Raw genomic sequence first — 18361 nt, 5'->3', positions numbered from 1 at the left:
CTAGGCATCCTTGACTGCTGTGTAAAAGTGGTCAAGTATATTCGGGCCTCTAGTGGGGCAGGAGACATGTTGGTATAACTCTGGCAGTGCCTTTCTGAGGTTGGCCTGGTTAAAGTCCCCGGCTGTAATGAGCAAAGCCTCCGGATACCTGGTCTCAAGTTCACTGATGCTGGCATACAGTATGTTCAGAGCACACTCCACGTCTCCCTGGGGAGGAATGTAGACCACTGTCAGTATGACTGAGGTGAATTCCCGTAGGAGATAGTAGGGACAACACTTCACCAACAGGTGTTCCAGGTCCGGGCTGCAGGAGCTTGTCAGTGCCACTGTGTCCGAGCACCATCCAGTGTTGATCAGTAGGCAGACAGCACCTCCCCTCGTCTTGCCCGATGACACCATGCGGTCCATCCGATGGATCGAAAATCCCTCTGGTCGGATGGCACAGTCGGGGGTGGCAGGGGAGAGCCAGGTCTCGGTGAAACAGAATACACAGCAGTTCTGCATCTCCCTTTGAGATCATCCACCTTGTTCTCTATGACTTGCACATTAGCTAGTAGGATGGTGGGCAAAGGGACCCTGAAGCCCCTCAGCTTCAATCTGACCAGCAGCCCAGCTCTTTTCCCACGCTTCCTCAGTAAGTAGTGCATCTTTCCAGGTTTCTATCGATGTAGTGTGTTGTTGCCAGCTCTTTGATGTTGGTGGACGCGTCCCACCAGAATCGATCGCCCGGTCGCATTGTCGTGCGCTCCAGGTCGGGCTGAGTAACGGGGGAGGCTCCGCTGCCACTTTCAGCTGCCGGGGGCCCGGGCTGTCGATTGGGTTGGGCCCCGAGGCCAACACTTAATCCCGAATGGCTGGGCTCCTTCCTTAAGCCGAGTCACGGTTGCAGAGGCCTCCGCTCCAGCCGAGCCTCATGCTCGATTTTCAAGGTTGGTGGCGGAGGCCTCACTTCCGGCAACTGTGGATGGCCACCAATGGGGCTTTACGGTGGTCGCTCCGGGGAAGCGTCTGGGGCACCTTGGGGTCTCCGCCATCACTTCTGTGTGGTCGTCTGCTCCGGAGAGGTGCTGGTCGGAATGGGCCGTGTCTCCAAGCGCTCCGGCACGGTAGCAGACCGTGGGTCTCCGGGAACGTTGGTCAGGTCCAGGTGTGGTCCGGAGTTTAAGAAGCAGTTCTGGTGTGGTGGTCTCCAGCTCGGTCAGTAGCTTCACCAGGGTGTTGTTTATCTTTATCTTGCTAATTTGGAGGTTTAGAAGGGTTTCTCGGGTATAGGATAGTGGAGAGGGCAGTTTGCTCGGGAGAGCATGCGCAAAGTCGCCAGTTACCAGTGCCATCTTTAACAGAAAATTACTGTGTATTATTTAAAATATACTGCATTTCAACTGGGGAATAAGATAGAAAAGCACTTAATCAAAAGCTACTGTCCATATAAACCTCTGCAGAGCCAAATACAAACCGATTAGGCTCTATAGGAGCCCTCAGTTTTTCAAAACAGTAGGCATTTCGAAGTCACCATGGATTTCCAGGACTCAAAATACTTTTATCTGCCAAGCATCAAATCCAATTTTAAACCCACATTAACTCTGATGGGTTTTAAGGCACCTCCTGCTGCTAACAATTAACAATTATTAACTCATATATCTTGCTCAACACAGATGTCTGATATATGTAGTTCATTAACATCATCTATAGCAACACATTGCTAATAAAGCTGAAGTCAAACTTTGGAGTTGAAATCCTACCATAACTGGCTGAAAGCAAACTGTCTGATCTATTTCCATAAACAAAATACAATCAGAAAAGATGATTTGAGACCAGCAAGTTAACTCATAACTGGCTCTGGGATCCAGGCCTCATTAAACTGTCATCTGTACCTCATCCATGAAAATGTGGCTGACTATTAAAATGTCCTCCAAATGGCCCAGCAAATTCTCCGTTAAATCAAACCTCCACAGTAGTTGCAGAAGGTAGTTTATCAAGTACTAGGAACTGGAAGTCTGCCAGTTTTGATAGCATCTAGTGCGTGTAGAGAAAGAAAACATAACTTTTATTACATAATTAAAGTAATACAGATGGTAGAAATCTGATATAAAAATGAAATATTCAGCAAATCAGACAGCAGCACCTGTGGTGAAAACACATTAATGCTGATGACCACTCTTCACATCATCAAGATGAAACATTAGATGTTTTTCCCTCTACATACTTACCTTAATTTGCTGAAGCAAACGTTTTGTTGAGCCAACCATCCAGGGAAAACAATCCAAAATGAATAGCCATTGTGCCTAATTGAATTTTCTTTTGATTAAGGAAAGAATACTGGTCAAGACACCATAAGTAGTAGACAGAGCAATAATAATTCAAAGAATAGCATTTTAATAATTATTTGCTTTGGTTACGTGTCAAGTACACAATGAGCATTAAACCAAAAGACATTAATCCAGGTATGGAACTGCTTCAAGCCAGGGGGTATGTAGCTAACAAATTAGAGGAGGAAAGGAACTTTTACACCATTCTGAAAAATAATTGGGATGAATCATTTAGAACAAAAAGTGTGTGTCACAATTCTTTGAAAGAGTTATCTAACTAATCTCATTCCCCTTTAATTTTATTTTATTCCCTATTGTGTACCAAGACATTATACCCCACCCCTACCCAGTGAAGACAGATACAAAGTACTCATTGCACACCAAATCTCTTTGTTGGACAGCCTTATCTTCCTTTAATTACACTTTTCATTACAACTTAAACATTTACAGAATACTTGCATTCTTTTTTATGGTCAGTAATCTACTTTCATTAATGTTTTCTTCCAAGTTATGTTCTGTGACTTTCATGTTCAAATTAGATTAGATTTCTATTGCATTAAATTAATCTTACAATTTTCTTAAATCCCCTTTCTCTATCTCATTTCAGGTCTATCTTTAGATCACCGAGTAGGCTCTACTTTCAGATATCTTTCTTTTCTCTACTTTGTATCTAAATCATCTCTCTTTGAAAGCTTCCTTAAGTAACAACACATTCTAAAATTTACAAGTATTTCTTACTATGGCTGAGACATTACCTACAGGCAGAAGGTTAATGCTACTTAAGTGTTTCCTTTTCTTCTTATGCCATGTATGATATTTCAGAATATTTTATCTTTGGTTATACAGATCATAACACTTGATTAGACACTGGGTAGGATTTCAAATCCACATCAGCCTTTGACCATTTTTCCAATTTCCTACCTTTACTGATATACTTTATTCCGAAAAAAAAGCAGTTGTTTTGCAGGTGGAAATTGATGCAACTTTGAATTAACCTTTTAGTCAAATTCAAAGTAAATTTATTACCAAAGTAGATACATGTCACTATATATGACCTTGAGATTCATTTTCTTGCAGGCATTTACAGGGAAACAAAAAAAAAACCATAAAATTTATAAGAAATACACATAAGCAAAACCCAAACAACCAACGTACATTTAGTGAACTGCCATAAAATGTTAAATATTCATAATAAATGTAGAGATTAAAGAAGTCTAAGAAGAATATGAAGTTCACCAATAGAGAATGTAATTTTAATTGTCCATTATAATTCTATTAAATTGAAGAGTTGTAAATGTTGTATTGGAAGGGTAAATTTGGGATTTCTCTCTTATTTAAGGTACTTTGAATGTTTTATATTCTTCACATATTCAAGTCCACTCCACACATCACCAAAAATGTCCATTTCCCAAGGATAAAGTTAATTCATATTCTATTATCCTATGTGATTAAGGTTACCAAATTTGTGGACCACTGCTGTTTGGATAAATGGCTATAAATTATGCATAATAAACAATATACATACCTCATTTGGTTTTTGAGAGCCATCAGGACTAATTCGAAAAGATCCCACTTGAATTGTCTTTTTTGGATCTACTTTCTTAACTGCCCAGTCTATTTCATCTACTAATGCCCTGCAAACTTAAAAGAAAAGCAATTCAAGTCAAAATAAGTATACATAAAGTTTATATTTAAAGACAAAATGAGTTTTGAAGTACATTCAGAATAGATCTGTTTTTGGAATCCCCAATTATGAACAAAACACAGTTCATCATTTAATACAAAAAACAAGAGCAATATCTCAGCAACATAGCTAATATATTTCTTCAGAAAGAGTTCAATGATGCACTCCATAATTTATTTGCAAGGCTTAACACTACTAAATCAGGAAAAAAATCAGAATTGTGCAGATCATGAAATGAGTACCTGGGTGATACACAAGGGTGTTGAAAATAAAACAAGAAAAAAAAACTTTATTCCACTGAACTTACTTCACATCTCTAAATTTTACTGTTCTTCTGAAGAAAAAAATATTTCAAAGGTTGGAAAGATTTTTATTTATATGCAAAATAACTCATTCTACGGTTTAATGTTTCTCTTTCCACAGACCTGTAGCGTAGTGGTTAGCGTAATGCTGTTCCGACAAGAACTGTCCTTTGTTATTCAAATAACAAGCCATGGGTGACAAAGGACATTAAGGACATCCTGAACGCTAAAAAGAGGGTGTTTATAGATAGAAACAGGGAGGAGCTGAGGGCAATACAGAGGGACCTGAAAGCCAGGATCAGGGAGGCTAAAGGCAGGTACAGGAGGAAGCTTGAGTGGAAACTCCAGCAGAACAACATGAGAGAGGTCTGGAGCGGGATGAGGACCATCACTGGGTTCCGGCAAACTAGCAACAGAGGAGCTGAGGGCAGTGTGGACAGGGCCAACAAACTTAACCTGTTCTTTAACAGATTTGACATTGTGACCCCTGCCCATCCCCCACATGAGCCATCTGTTGTCGGCCCCCAGTCAACACATGTTCCACTCTCCCCTCCTACCCCTCCTCACAGTCCCCCAACCTGCTCTCATGACTATACCCCTCCCCCACACAAAACCACCACGGTGGGCTTCACGGCTGAACAGGTGAGAAGACAGCTGAAACGTCTCAACCCAAGCAAGGCTGCAGGACCGGATGGTGTCAGTACCAGGGTGCTCAAAGCTTGTACCCCTCAGCTATGTGGAGTACTTCACCATGTATTCAACCTGAGCCTGGAGGGTTCCTGTGCTGTGGAAGACGTCCTGCCTCGTCCCTGTGCCGAAGATGCCGCGCCCCAGCGGCCTCAATGACTACAGACTGGCATTGACCTCCCACATCATGAAGACCCTGGAGAGACTTGTTCTGGAGCTGCTCCGGCCTATGTCAGGCCACACTTAGATCCCCTCCAGTTCGCCTACCAGCCCCGACTAGGAGTTGAGGATGCCATCGTCTACCTGCTGAACTGTGTCTACGCTCACCTGGACAAGCCAGCGAGCACTGTGAGGGTCATGTTTTTTGACTTCTCCAGTGCGTTCAACACCATCCACCCTGCTCTGCTGGGGGAGAAGCTGACAGCGATGCAGGTGGATGCTCCCCTGGTGTCATGGATTCTTGATTACCTGACTGGCAGACCACAGTACATGTGCTTACAGCACTGTGTGTCCGACAGAGTGATCAGCAGCACTGGGGCTCCACAGGGGACTGTCTTGTCTCCCTTTCTCTTCACCACTTACACCTCGGACTTCAACTACTGCATAGAGTCTTGTCATCTTCAGAAGTTTTCGGATGACTCTGCCATAGTTCGATGCATCAGCAAGGGAGATGAGGTTGAGTACAGGGCTACTGTAGGAAACTTTGTCACATGGTGTGAGCAGAATTATCTGCAGCTTAATGTGAAAAAGACTAAGGAGCTGGTGGTAGACCTGAGGAGAGCTAAGGTACCAGTGACCCCTGTTTCCATCCAGGGGGTCAGTGTGGACATGGTGGAGGATTACAAATACCTGGGGATTCGAATTGTCAATAAACTGGACTGGTCAAAGAACACTGAGGCTGTCTACAAGAAGGGTCAGAGCCGTCTCTACTTCCTGAGGAGACTGAGGTCCTTTAACATCTGCTGGACAATGCTGAGGATGTTCTACAAGTCTGTGGTGGCCAGTGCTATCATGTTTGCTGGGGCAGCAGGCACCAACAGAATCAACAAACTTATTCGTAAGGCCAGTGATGTTGTGGGGATGGAACTGGACTCTCTCACGGTGGTGTCTGAAAAGAGGATGCTGTCTAAGTTGCATGCCATCTTGGTCAATGTCTCCCATCCACTACATAATGTACTCGTTGGGCACAGGAGTACATTCAGCCAGAGACTCATTCCTCCAAGATGCAGCACAGAGTGTCACAGGAAGTCATTCCTGCCTGTGGCCATCAAACTTTACAACTCCTCCCTTGGAGGGTCAGACACCCTGTGCCGATAGGCTGGTCCTGGACTTATTTCATAATTTACATATTACTATTTAACTATTTATGGTTCTATGACTATTTATTATTTATGGTGCAACTGTAACAAAAACCAATGTCCCCCTGGGATCAATAAAGTATGACTATGACTATTACAGTGACAGTGATCTGGATTCAATTCAACAGCTGACTGCACGGAGTTGGTACATCCTCTCCACAATGCATGGGTTTCTTCTGGGTGCTCCAGTTTCCTCCCACATTCCAAAGACTTGGGGGTTCATAGGTTAATTGGTCACATGGGTGTAATTGCCAGTGAGAATATATTGGGCTGGAAGGGCTTGTTATCATGCTCTAACAGAAGTACTGGAAATAAAGTTACTGTCCAAGATGCTGAGTTTTTTTGTTTCACATTTGATCTTAACAGTCTTTGGAAATACAAAAATGGAGAAAATATCAAAAAATCTAATTCACAGAATCTGAAAATCCATGAATATTTTCACTTTCAAACCAGAAATAACACTGAATTGTAGAGAGATTTTACTGGCTGTAACTGTTTGCTTTTGTTATCTTTGCCTCCATATCATACTGAACCTGAGCTGCTTTAATTGAGTTATATAAGCAACAAACCCCCAATTCAATCCATTTTTTCTATATTAAGCGACCTGGAGGTTAAAATGTGAATAGATCTATACCAACAGATATAAATCCCAGTGCTATAGCGTTAATTATATTTCATGTCATTCAGAAGTCTGCTACTTCTGCTGAGTAAGAGGAGCTGGCACACTAAGTTCGATTAGCATTGAAAGTACTGGTGCATATTAGCCACTGGCATGGTTTTTGCTTGGAAAGGAAGTTGCACTTTCCCGATGGCTGCAATCATAGATGCATTAAATGATAATTTCAAACTTTTAAATCAACTTAATCTCTGCTAGTTTTTTTTGGAGCAATGCTTCATGCAATTCTTATTCACCAATATCAGAAGGTCTACTGTCACTGAAATCAGTCACGAAATTTGTTGTTCTGTTGTAGCAGTAGAGTGTAGGCAGAGGAAATAATAAATACAAGTTACAACATAATAAATAAATAGTGCAAAACAGGAATAGCAGTGTTCATGGGCCATTCAGAAATCTGATATTAGAGGGGAAGAAGTTGTTCATAAAATATTGAGTGTAGGACTTCAGGCATGTCCCTAATGAGAAGAAGACATGTCCCTAATGGTGAGGGTTCTTAATTATGGATGCCACCTTCTTGATGCATCACACTTTGAAGGTGTCCTTGACGGTTAGGAAGCTTGCACCCATGTGGAGCTGGTAGTCTACAATCCTCTGAAGCCTCCATGACCCTAAGCATTGGTGCCTCCACACCAGACCATGATGCAATCAGTCAAAATGCTCTCCACAATACATCTTTGGTGACATACCACAATACCTCAAACTTCTAATGAAGTACAGTATGCCTTCATCATGATTGTATCAATGTGTTGGGCCCAGGACATCCTCTGACATGTTGCTGCTCTGGAACTTGAAGCTGCCCACCCTTTCCACCAGTGACCTCTCAATGAGGATTGCTGTGAGGTTTTCCAAATTCCCCTTCCAGAAGTCCACAATCAGTCCCTTAGTCCTGCTGACACTGAGAGCAAGGTTGTTGTGATACCACTTAACTGGCCTATCTATTTCACTCCTGTACACTTACTTATCACCATGAGATTCTGCCAACATTAGTGTCATTAAATTTTATGGATCTGTCTTTTTACTACAACACAAATGGATAAAGAGCTAATCAAGTCTTTTTGGTCATTGAAGACAAAAGCACAAATCAAGCTCTAAAATAGTTAATGGCTTATTATATGTAACTACTTTAGATGGAATTAAACCACTCTATACATCTTGTTTTGAGTTTAAGTTTAAAGAGAAACAGCTTTCAACAAACCATTGTAAAAAACATTACTAGCTTCTAGTCTTTGTAAAAATATTAATTACTGAAGTCAAGAAATCCCGTCCTCAACTTGCACCAGTGATTCCTCAAGATATAAACTGTATGGTGCCCTCTAGAGTGCATCTGGGAGATGTACAAAGAGGGCAAAAAAATGTCTTATGAACCAACCCAACCAAATTGACAATTTTGCTATGAATATAGTGTAGAATCAAAGAAATAGAATTGTCTGCAGATATAATAGTGATAAGGACAGACTCAATTGAGAATGTGAGAGAAAATAAGTGTATGGTGCCCACCTGCTTCAAGCAGGTTTCAATTGTACTAGTGCCCAAGACGAGTGTGGTAACATGTCTAAATAACAATCACCCAGTTGCCCTTATATCCACAGTGATAAAGTATTTTGAGAGACTGGTGTTGAAGCACATCAGGTCCTGTCTGAATGGTGACTTGGATCCACTCCAATTTGCCTACCCAAACAACAGATCTACAGAAGATGCTGTCTCGTTGGCTCTTCACACAATCCTAGAACATCTAGGCAGTAAAGATGCATACATCAGAATTTTTTTTTTTTTTTTTAAATCAATGACAGCTCAGCATTTAACACCATCATCTACTCAAAACTAGTCAGTAAACTCCAAGACCCGGGCCTCAATACCCACTTGTGCAATTGGATCCTGGATTTCCTCACTTTTAGATCCCAGGCAGTTCAGATTAGCAAAAACATCTCCTCTACAATCTATCAGCACAGGAGCAACACAGGGATGTGCACTTAGCCACACAGTCATAGGTATAAAGTGAGTAGAGCATGGGTCTAAGTACAGCTCCAACACCATATACAAGTTTGCTGATGACACAATTGTTGAGAGCTCTATCAAAGGAGGTGATGAATCAGCATACGCGAGGGATATTGAAAACTTATCTGAGTGGTGTAATAACAACCACCTCATCAAAAAGACCAAGGAACTGATTGTAGACTTCAGGAGAGGGAAACCAAAAGATCCATGAGCCAGTAATCAGAGGATCAGAGGTGGAGAAAGTCAGTTACTTTAAATTCCTAAGTGTCACCATCTCAGAGGACCTATCCTGGATGCATCATTTGAATATTATTACAAAGGAAGCATGGCAGCACCTCTACTTCCTCAGGAGTCTGTGGAGATTCAGCATGCCATCACAAACCTTGGCAAACTTCTATAGCTGTGTGGTGTACAGTGTGCTGACTGGCTGTATTATGGCCTGGTATGGAAACACCAATGCCTTAGAGCAGAAAATCCCAGTACATCAAGGGTAAAAGCCTCCCAACCATTGAGCACATCTACATGAACTGTTGCCATAGAAAAGCAGCATCCGTCAAAGGACCTCACCACCCAGGCCATCCTCTTTTCTCACTGTTGCCATCATGTAGAAGGTACTGGTGCCTCAGGACTCGCACCACTGGGCACAAGACCAATTACTACCCTCAACCATCAGGCTCTTGAACAAAAGGGGATAGCTGCACTCATTTAAGCACCTTGTGTTGTTATTTCATGCTTGTTATTTATTGCTATTTACTTATACAGTGCCTCTAAAAAGTATTCACCCCCTCAGAAGTTTTCACAACATTGAATCAGTGGATTTAGTGTCAAAGTGAAAACAGATCTTTACAAAGTGATTTAAATTACAAATATAAAAACACAATAATTGATTGTACAGGTATTCACCCCCTTTAATATGACACACCAAATGATCACTGGTGTAGCCAACTGGTTTTAGAAGTCACATAATTAAAAGGAGATCTGTGTGCAGTCAAGGCATTTCAATTGATTGCAGTTTAAAAAAAAAATACACTTGTATCCGGAAGGCCCAACTGCTGGTGAGTTTGTGTCCTGGCAAAAACTACACCACAAAGACAAAAGAACAGTTGAAACAACTCCACCAAAAGGTTACTGAAAAGCACAAGTCAGGAGATGGATACAAGAAAATTTCCAAGTCACTGAATATCCCTTGGAATACAGTTAAGTCAATCATCAAGAAATGGAATATTTATCACATTGTTTGTCAATGATATAGATAATGGAATTGATGGCTTTGTGGCAAAATTTGCAGATAATACAAAGATGGGTAGAGGGTTAGGTAGTGTTGAGGAAGCAATGCAATTGCAACAGGAAAGGAAATTATAGGCCAGTTAGCTTAACCTCAGTGGTTGGGAAAGTGATGGAGTCCATTAAGGATGAGGTTTTGAGGTACTTGGAGACTAATAACAAAATAAGTCAAAGTCAGCATGGTTTCTTTAAAGGGAAATCTTGCCTGACAGATCTGTTGGAGTTCTTTGAGGAAGTAACAAGCAGGGTGGACAAAGGAGAGGCAGTGGATGTCATTTACTTGGATTTTCAGAAGGCATTTGATAAGGTGCCACACATGAGGCTATTTAACAAGATAAAATCCTATGGTGTTACAGGAAAGATACTGGCATGGAGAATGGAATGTCTGACAGACAGGAGGCAGCAAGTGGGAATAAAAGAGGCCTTTTCTGGTTGGCTGCCCGTGACTAGTGGTGTTCCTTAGGGGTCAGTATTGGGACCACTGCATTTCACATTGTTTGTCAGTGATTTGGATAATGGAATTGATGGCTTTATGGCAAAGTTTGCAGAAGATACAAAACATAGCTGGAGGGGTAGGTAGTGCTGAGGAAGCAATGTGATTGCAGCACATCTTAGACAAATTGGAAGAATGAGCACAGAAGTAGCAAATAGAATACAGTGTTGGGAAATGTATGATAATGCATTTTGGTAAAAGGAATAGTGAGGACTATTATCTAAATGGGGAGAAGGTTCACACATCAGAGGTGCAGAGGGACCTAGGAGTCCTCATGCAAAACTCCCAGTAGGTTCATTTCCAGGTTGAGTCTGTGGTAAAGGTGGAAAACGCAATGTTGGAATTTATTTCAAAGGGCATAGCGTGTAAAAGCAAGAAAATAATGCTGAGCCGTTATGGACACTAGTCGGGCCGCACTTGGAGTACTGTCAACAGTTTTGGGCCCCGTATCTCAGAAAGGATGTGTTGTCATTGGATAGAGTCCAGAGGAGGTTCTTGAGGATTATTCTGGGAATGAAAGGTTTAACATATGGGAAGCAGCTTTGAACCTGTACTCACTGGAATTTAGAAGAATGCGGGGGTGGGGGGACACACTGAAACCTAACGAATGTTGAAAGGACTAGATAGGGTGGATGTGGAGAGGATGTTTCCTATGGTGGGCGTATCCAAATTAAAAAGGCACAGCCTCAAAATTGAGCGGCGACCCTTTAGAACAGAGGCAAGGAGGAATTTTTTTTAGCCAGAGAGTAGTAAATCTGTGGAATAATCTGCCACAGACTGCGCTGGACACCAAGTCTGTGTGTATATTTAAGGCGGAAGTTGATCATTTCCTGATCGGCCAGCACATCAAAGGATATGGTGAGAAGGCAAGTGTATGGGATTGAGTGGGATCCAGAATCAGTCATGATGGAATGGCAGAGCAGAATTGATGGAATGAATGGCCTAATTCTGCTCCAATGTTTTATGGTCTTATGGTCTAATATGGCACAGTTGTAAATCTGTAGGCTGTCCTCAAAAACCTGAGTGAAGGGATTAGTGCAAGGAGACTAGTAAGGGAGGCCACCAAGAGATCTATGACCACTCTGGAGGAATTACAAGGTTCAGTGGCTGAGATGGGAGAGACCGCACATACAACAACTGTTGCCCAGGTGCTTCATGAGAGAGTGGCAAGGAGAAAGCCCTGTTTTTGAAAAAGAAACTCATGTGAAATCTTGCTACAATTTGCCAGAAGGCATGTGGGAGACAAGTTCTATGTTTTGATGAAACCAAAATTGAGCTTTTTGGCCATCAGACTAAATGCCATATTTGGCAAATGCCAAACACTGCACATCATCAAAAACACACTAACCTTACTGTGAAATATGGTGATGGCTACATCATGCTGTGGGGATGCTTCACTGCAGCAGGCCTTGGAAGGCTTGTGAACGAAGAGGGTAAAATTAATGCAGCAAAATACAGAAAAATCCTGGAGGAAAACCTAATGCAGTCTGCAAGAGAACCGCGACGTGGGAGAAGATTTGTTTTCCAGCAAGATAATGGCCCCCAGAATAAAGCTAAAGCTACACAGGAATGGCTTAAAAACAACATCGTTATGTCCTGGAGTGGCCAAGTCAGAGTCCAGACCTCAATTCCATTGAGAATTTTGTGACTGGACTGAGAGAAAAAAAAAATCTGTGGTGACATGCATGTACTCTGATAATAAATTTTACTTGTAACTTTGAACAAAGCATTCTACATGAAAAGTGTAATTTAAGGAATAAGGTTAACCAGAGAAAAAAATTCCAGATGCATACAATGCAACTTTTCCCTCCGATCACTACACCTACAATTTTGCAATTATCTTTTAAGTTATATCCCCGGATACCAGTGATATTGCCTCTTCATTTTAAAATTCCTCATTATGCCATTCAGCTCATCCAGAGGTCTTTACCTGCTACTTTATTTTGCGTATCCATCAGATTTGAGCCACCCCGCCCCCCCCAACAGCCCAACATTTTCCTGACACCCATTACACAGGGAAAATTTAGAGCAGCTAATTAATCTCCTAATCAGTACAAGAGATGGGGGAAAAGAAACAGGAGTATGAGGAAATCTCAGTCACTGGGAGAACATGCAAATTTATCAGATCCTACCCCAAGTCAGGATCAAATTTAAATCACTGGAGTTGTGCGGCAGTAGCGCTAACTCTGCATCACTATGCTCTTAAATCTGAAACATTAATGCTCTGAGCAGGAAAACTCCGGCTTATCTGGGGGGGGTGGGCAGGTGGTGCAGGGGGAAAAGTAAAATTTATAAACCAGATAAAAAACTAAAATATTTTCCATTGACTGTGGACAATCACAATTCCTAACCTACTTTCTCTATTTGAGCTTTACGTTTATGGTGAGAAAAAATTCCACAAAATTATCAGAAGCTGCTGCTGATGCAAGCGATTTCTTTCGGTCTTCAGAGCACGTACAAGTCAAACGATTTAGAGGCAGACAGGATAATGAAAAGAAAAATGGCTGGATTATGCTCTCCAGAGGAATGTAGAAGACTGCTTTTGGCTTTTAAGAGATTGCAGAATGTCACAAGACTCAAGGGAAACCAATTTAAATTTGTTTCATTGGCTTTTGTGAAGTTTCTAACCCAGCACTTCATGCAAAATCATGAAGTAGGAAGCCATGTGAATACATGTTCAAATCTTTATTTTTTCCTCTCAAATGTTTATTTCTACTCACATTAGAATTACAATCAAAATTATCTATACAAGCTGACAGCATTATTTTTCATTTTTCTGAAGGAATATTACCAAAAAAAAATTGCACATTGAGACTATTTTTAGTCACTTCATTATAGTTCTTTCTGACTTTCTTCCATATCAAAATATTCATTTAGTTTATTCTCTGCCTCAAGACAAGCCTCATGTCATCTATTCCACTATTAGTTTCTAAAAGAGAAACAAAATGGCAATGAAAGTTAAATTTTTCTGTGCCTTATGCTGATATCCACTTCTAATTTCAGAATTTATTTTCATACATCACCACAGCTAGAACTACTATCAGACTTCTAATAACACAGTAAAACTTCAAGTGGCTTCACAGAAAGGAAACAAAAAAGCTTAATCTCAAACCATTTCAGCACAAATTGCATAACAGCACATGCAGATACTTTGATACATAGCTGATGACACACAAAGCAAGTATGTGGGTGCAGCAAGTAGTATGGTGTGTGTTTAATATTTCAGTAGTATGAATAATATTGTAAATATTTTGTTTGATTAATCATTCTTGTTCATTTAAATAATTCATTATGAGATGTGTAAAAAGTGAAACTGCATACGTCATGACACTACCATGTGATACATGCGTGCCTCGCTTAAAGTAAACATGAAGTTAGACTCACATTTTGGACTCCTACCTTTTCCTTTCAATTAATTTAACGCTTTGGAATTACAAAACACAACAGTAGTGATCAGTCTTTACAGTGAGCCGTTTGAATTTTTAAAAAAACGGCACAGCGCATGCTCTTCAGTAAAGGAGACAGTTGTGTTTTTCTTTAAAAAAAGCAAGAAACTGAAGAATTCATGGCCTCAAACAGTGAGTACTAGGTGATAATTATTAAAAAAAAGCAGAAATACCCATGACATCGGAAAGATTGACACATTTGAGTACACAAATAACAACTGGAATCTGTATACGGACTGGATTGAGCACTATTTTAAAGCAAATGAATAGCCTATGAGAAACAAGTGCCAATTTTTCCTGAGTGCATTGGATTTAAACGCAGTTTGCTTAGAAACTTAACTGATCCAAGTAAATAGGCTGAAATGAGCTTGCTGATATCATGAAAGTAACACAGGAAAACTGAGAATCCCAACAGTTGTTGAATGCATAACACTTAGGTTTCATAAGTGGAATCAAAATCTGCGTACATGGCCAAAATAAAGTTATTGTCTGAGCATTGTCAGCTTGGTAAAGGGGTTAATGATGTGCTGAGAGATCATTTAGTTCGTGGAATCTTCCAGGAAAGCATACAAAAACTGCTCCTGACTAAAACACAACTTGCATTTAAGAGCAGTTGAAATTGCTGTATCAATGTATCAGCAGACAGACAGAGACACAAGCAAGTTGCAGTCAGGAATGAAAGAGTATGAACAAAATTGCAGCATTAAGCAGAAACTGGACTGGCCAAACAAATTGTGTTATCATTGTGACAGGGGCTCACATACACCAGACCAATGCAGGCTTAAAAGGTGAAACTTGCAGAATATACCATGAAGTAGGACACATACAAAAGCATGTCAGGCAGACAGAAATAAATGGACTGCGCAGGAAAGGAAAAAAAAGTCATGTTACAGCTTCAAAAAGATCACTAATCTGCATGCTGTTGATGAAAAAAAATGGACAAAGGACTGAGTAGCCTTGAGATTTGAAATGTGAAAACTTACTATAGACGAGCAATATGACTTACATTAGAAGTGAACAGTAAGTCAATTAAAATTGAATTAGATGCTGGCTCAACTGTTTAAGTCATTCAACAAAATGAGTTTCAACAGCATTTCAAAAGATACTGAATTGAAGCCTGCAGATAACCAAGAACTAATACTGCAGAAAAGGTAATTCCTATGGGAATGACATTTGTAATGTAATACCCCAATTTAGATCATGCTTTATTGTATTAATACAGTTTTGTTGGGCATTTCATTTTCTGCAGATTTTTTGAAATGCAATGTGTTCCTTTAATTACATTGTACAATGGAGTATTTTTTTGCTGTTTAAAATAATCATTCTGTTGATTAAGTTAGGCTTGTTGTAATAGCCAATAGGATTTGTCTTATTGACATTTTGTCCAACAAGGTGCCCTGGAACACTAGAGGATTTGGGGTGGGGGGGGTTGTCACCGTTTTCTGGGGAGAGTGCAGTAGTTTGAGGAAGAAGAAAAAAAAATGAAAATGGACAACACACATAGTAGAAGAACATGAACTCACTCAGAAGGACAGATACGGCTGTCAGAAAATCTTCATGCAGACAATAGTCTCAAGAGAATGTATGGATAACTTTTAATTAGCTAGTTATCACAATGATCTTTGAGAAAGTTCAATACACCTAGTCCTTGGACACACCTTGGATATTTATTTATGCTTTGTTTGGACTGTGTTTCTGGCAGAATTGTTCTGTACCAGGAGTAAACGGAGTGAAGCAAACCTGTATTGACTACGCAATGAACTCCAACAATTATGTTCACACTTCAGGCTGATGTATGTCATGGACCCCTTTCTTTATTTTGTTTGTTATAGTTTAAAATATTTTGTCACTACAACTTCAATCCAAGTTTATAAAGGTGCGAATTAAATTATTGCTTTCTGGCGAACAGTAAATTTGCATGGATGGTCAGTGTTCATAAGTAACAATCCTACTTTCCCTTAAAGGAACATTCAAACTTTTATGTTTTGTATTTACCTGAAACACATTTACCCAAGCCATGTTTATTTAGTGGAAATGGCCTTCTCATTATTATTCCCAAGCATTGTTGAGTTATGTTGCTGTTAGCTTTTATTTACAGTATTAACTCACTATGAGCCTACTGTGAGAGGGTTACAATAACAACCAACAAGCCACTTTTGACTTGAATATGGTAAAAACAGGAGAACTAGCATTGTGGGGGTGTGATTGAGTGAGGCAACTACAACTTCATTGGAGATCCGTCCACCACATGGCACATCCCCTGTAACTGAGTCAACTGTAAGCAAATTAAGAAAGGTACTGGAAGATGCCTCCATGCTGTATACCAGTGATTCTCAACCGTTTTTTGGCCATGGCCCCCTTAAGAGCTCTTCTCTAGTTCCAGGGCCCTCCTTTCAAACAGGGATACAAGACGAACAGATAGACAGAAAATCATTTATTATTGAACACCAAGAAAACTTGAACATTCCAACATACTGGACAAAACTTAAAAAAAAGACTGCATGAAATTAAACATCTATCAGGCCTAATGGGATCCTTGAGCTTGGTGCTTTTCTGCAAGTTTCATGATATCGGGCTCCAAGTTAAACAATGACAGTCAGAGGTCACCTCTTGTTGTGATATCAATTCTGTTCTTGGATTTTGTCAAGGAAACTACTTTGACGAATCCGCTCTCAACCAAATATGTTGAGGGAAAGGCAATAAAAAATCCTTGAGCTTCCCCTCCCCCACCCCCACAATGTTGTAAATTTATTCGGCAGATTACTCTTGTTCCAAAAAATCTGTTTCAAACTGACTGAACTGACGACATGCAGTTATATCACTCTGAAGATCAATCAAACTCTCTTGAATTTCTGCCTCAACTTGGGTGGGTTGTACTTCAAATGGATTCAAAATCCAATCCGGGATACCGAGGTTTATCAGGTCATTAAATCTTTCTTGCATATCCTTGTGTATCTGCCTGAGATGTTTCACATAAACTGCAAGGTCATCGTCCTTCAGTGCCTCTGTGATTGTCTTCTGGTTTGGAAATTGTAAAAATTCCCGACGTTCCATAATGTGGCAAAAGACTTAGAGTTTCTTAAGGAAAGAAACAATGGTTTTCTTACAATCTACAAGGTTACTGTAAAGTCTTGTTTAACAAATTAAGTTTCTGAAAGATATCTGCCGGATAAAATATGTCCGCCTTAGCATCAACGAGTCTTTCTCCATGCTCTTAATCAGACATGAAGGAAACTGTGGTGTCCCAGAGTGTAACAAAACGTTGAAGACAGCTTCCCTTGGAAAACCACCTCACCTCAGTCTGCAGCAGCAGCGTCCGGAAGTCTTCATCATTTTCTCCACACAGCTGCTGGAAAAGACGATCCTGAAGGGCATGGGATTTGATGAAGTTTATAGCCTTTATGACAACTGAAAGCGAAAGAATGAGACATCCTCCTAAGTTTTAGCTACTAGGTGCTCCCTGCGAATGATGTGATGAATAGTAAAGACAGAAGGTATAACTCTTTTTAGATGGGCGATGAATCCTTTGCATCGACCAACCATAGAAGTGGCACCATCAGTTGCACAAGCAATTATATTCTCTGTTGGAATATTGTTCTCACTTAAGTAACTTTCGGCTTCTTCAAAAATAGACAGTCCCTTAGTATCCATTTTAATCTTCCTGGCAAACAACATCTCTTCCATCAGTTTGTTTCCGTTCCAGAATCTCACACAAGCCATGCTTCTCAGGCACTCAAATTCATGAAATCAGATATTATTACGGACACTGAAGGCAGGATAAGTGACTCACTAATGTTGTGAGCATTTCTAGTTTTAGCAATCAGTTTACTAATTTTGTATGATGCAACAAGACCCTTCTCTAATTTCTGTGACATTTGAGTAAGCATTTGTTTCAGTGTTGGACTTCTCGAAGGTTTTTGAAGAAATCTAAGTGTTTATCCCTTCTTCTCTGGATGCGAGGTATCCAAATGTTTTTTCAATTTGTTCAGCCTCATGCTTTCATTTGACAGTGTAGTCATGCAGTTCAAACACATGGGCAAAGATGGGTTTTGCGGAGATGCAATGAAACCATACGGTAAGTATTCCATTGAATGCAGCTGACACTTTTTTTTCGCCAAGGAACTGGT

At 40.5% G+C, this 18361-nt stretch overlaps 1 protein-coding gene across 1 annotated transcript in view; it reads right to left on the bottom strand.

The window, feature by feature from the left end:
* The window catches only part of LOC134344511 (protein canopy homolog 1-like), a 90456-nt gene that overhangs the window by 28978 nt on the left and 43117 nt on the right, over window positions 1–18361 (bottom strand). The window contains exon 2 of the mRNA XM_063044431.1: window positions 3835–3950. Coding sequence (XP_062900501.1) covers window positions 3835–3950 — 116 coding nt within the window. The remainder of the gene's footprint in view (window positions 1–3834; window positions 3951–18361) is intronic.

Source organism: Mobula hypostoma, chromosome 3 (assembly GCF_963921235.1).
Source record: "Mobula hypostoma chromosome 3, sMobHyp1.1, whole genome shotgun sequence".
Classification (NCBI taxonomy): domain Eukaryota; kingdom Metazoa; phylum Chordata; class Chondrichthyes; order Myliobatiformes; family Myliobatidae; genus Mobula; species Mobula hypostoma.
Note: the sequence above shows the minus strand (reverse complement) of the source record. Positions and strands in the feature narration are given on the sequence as shown.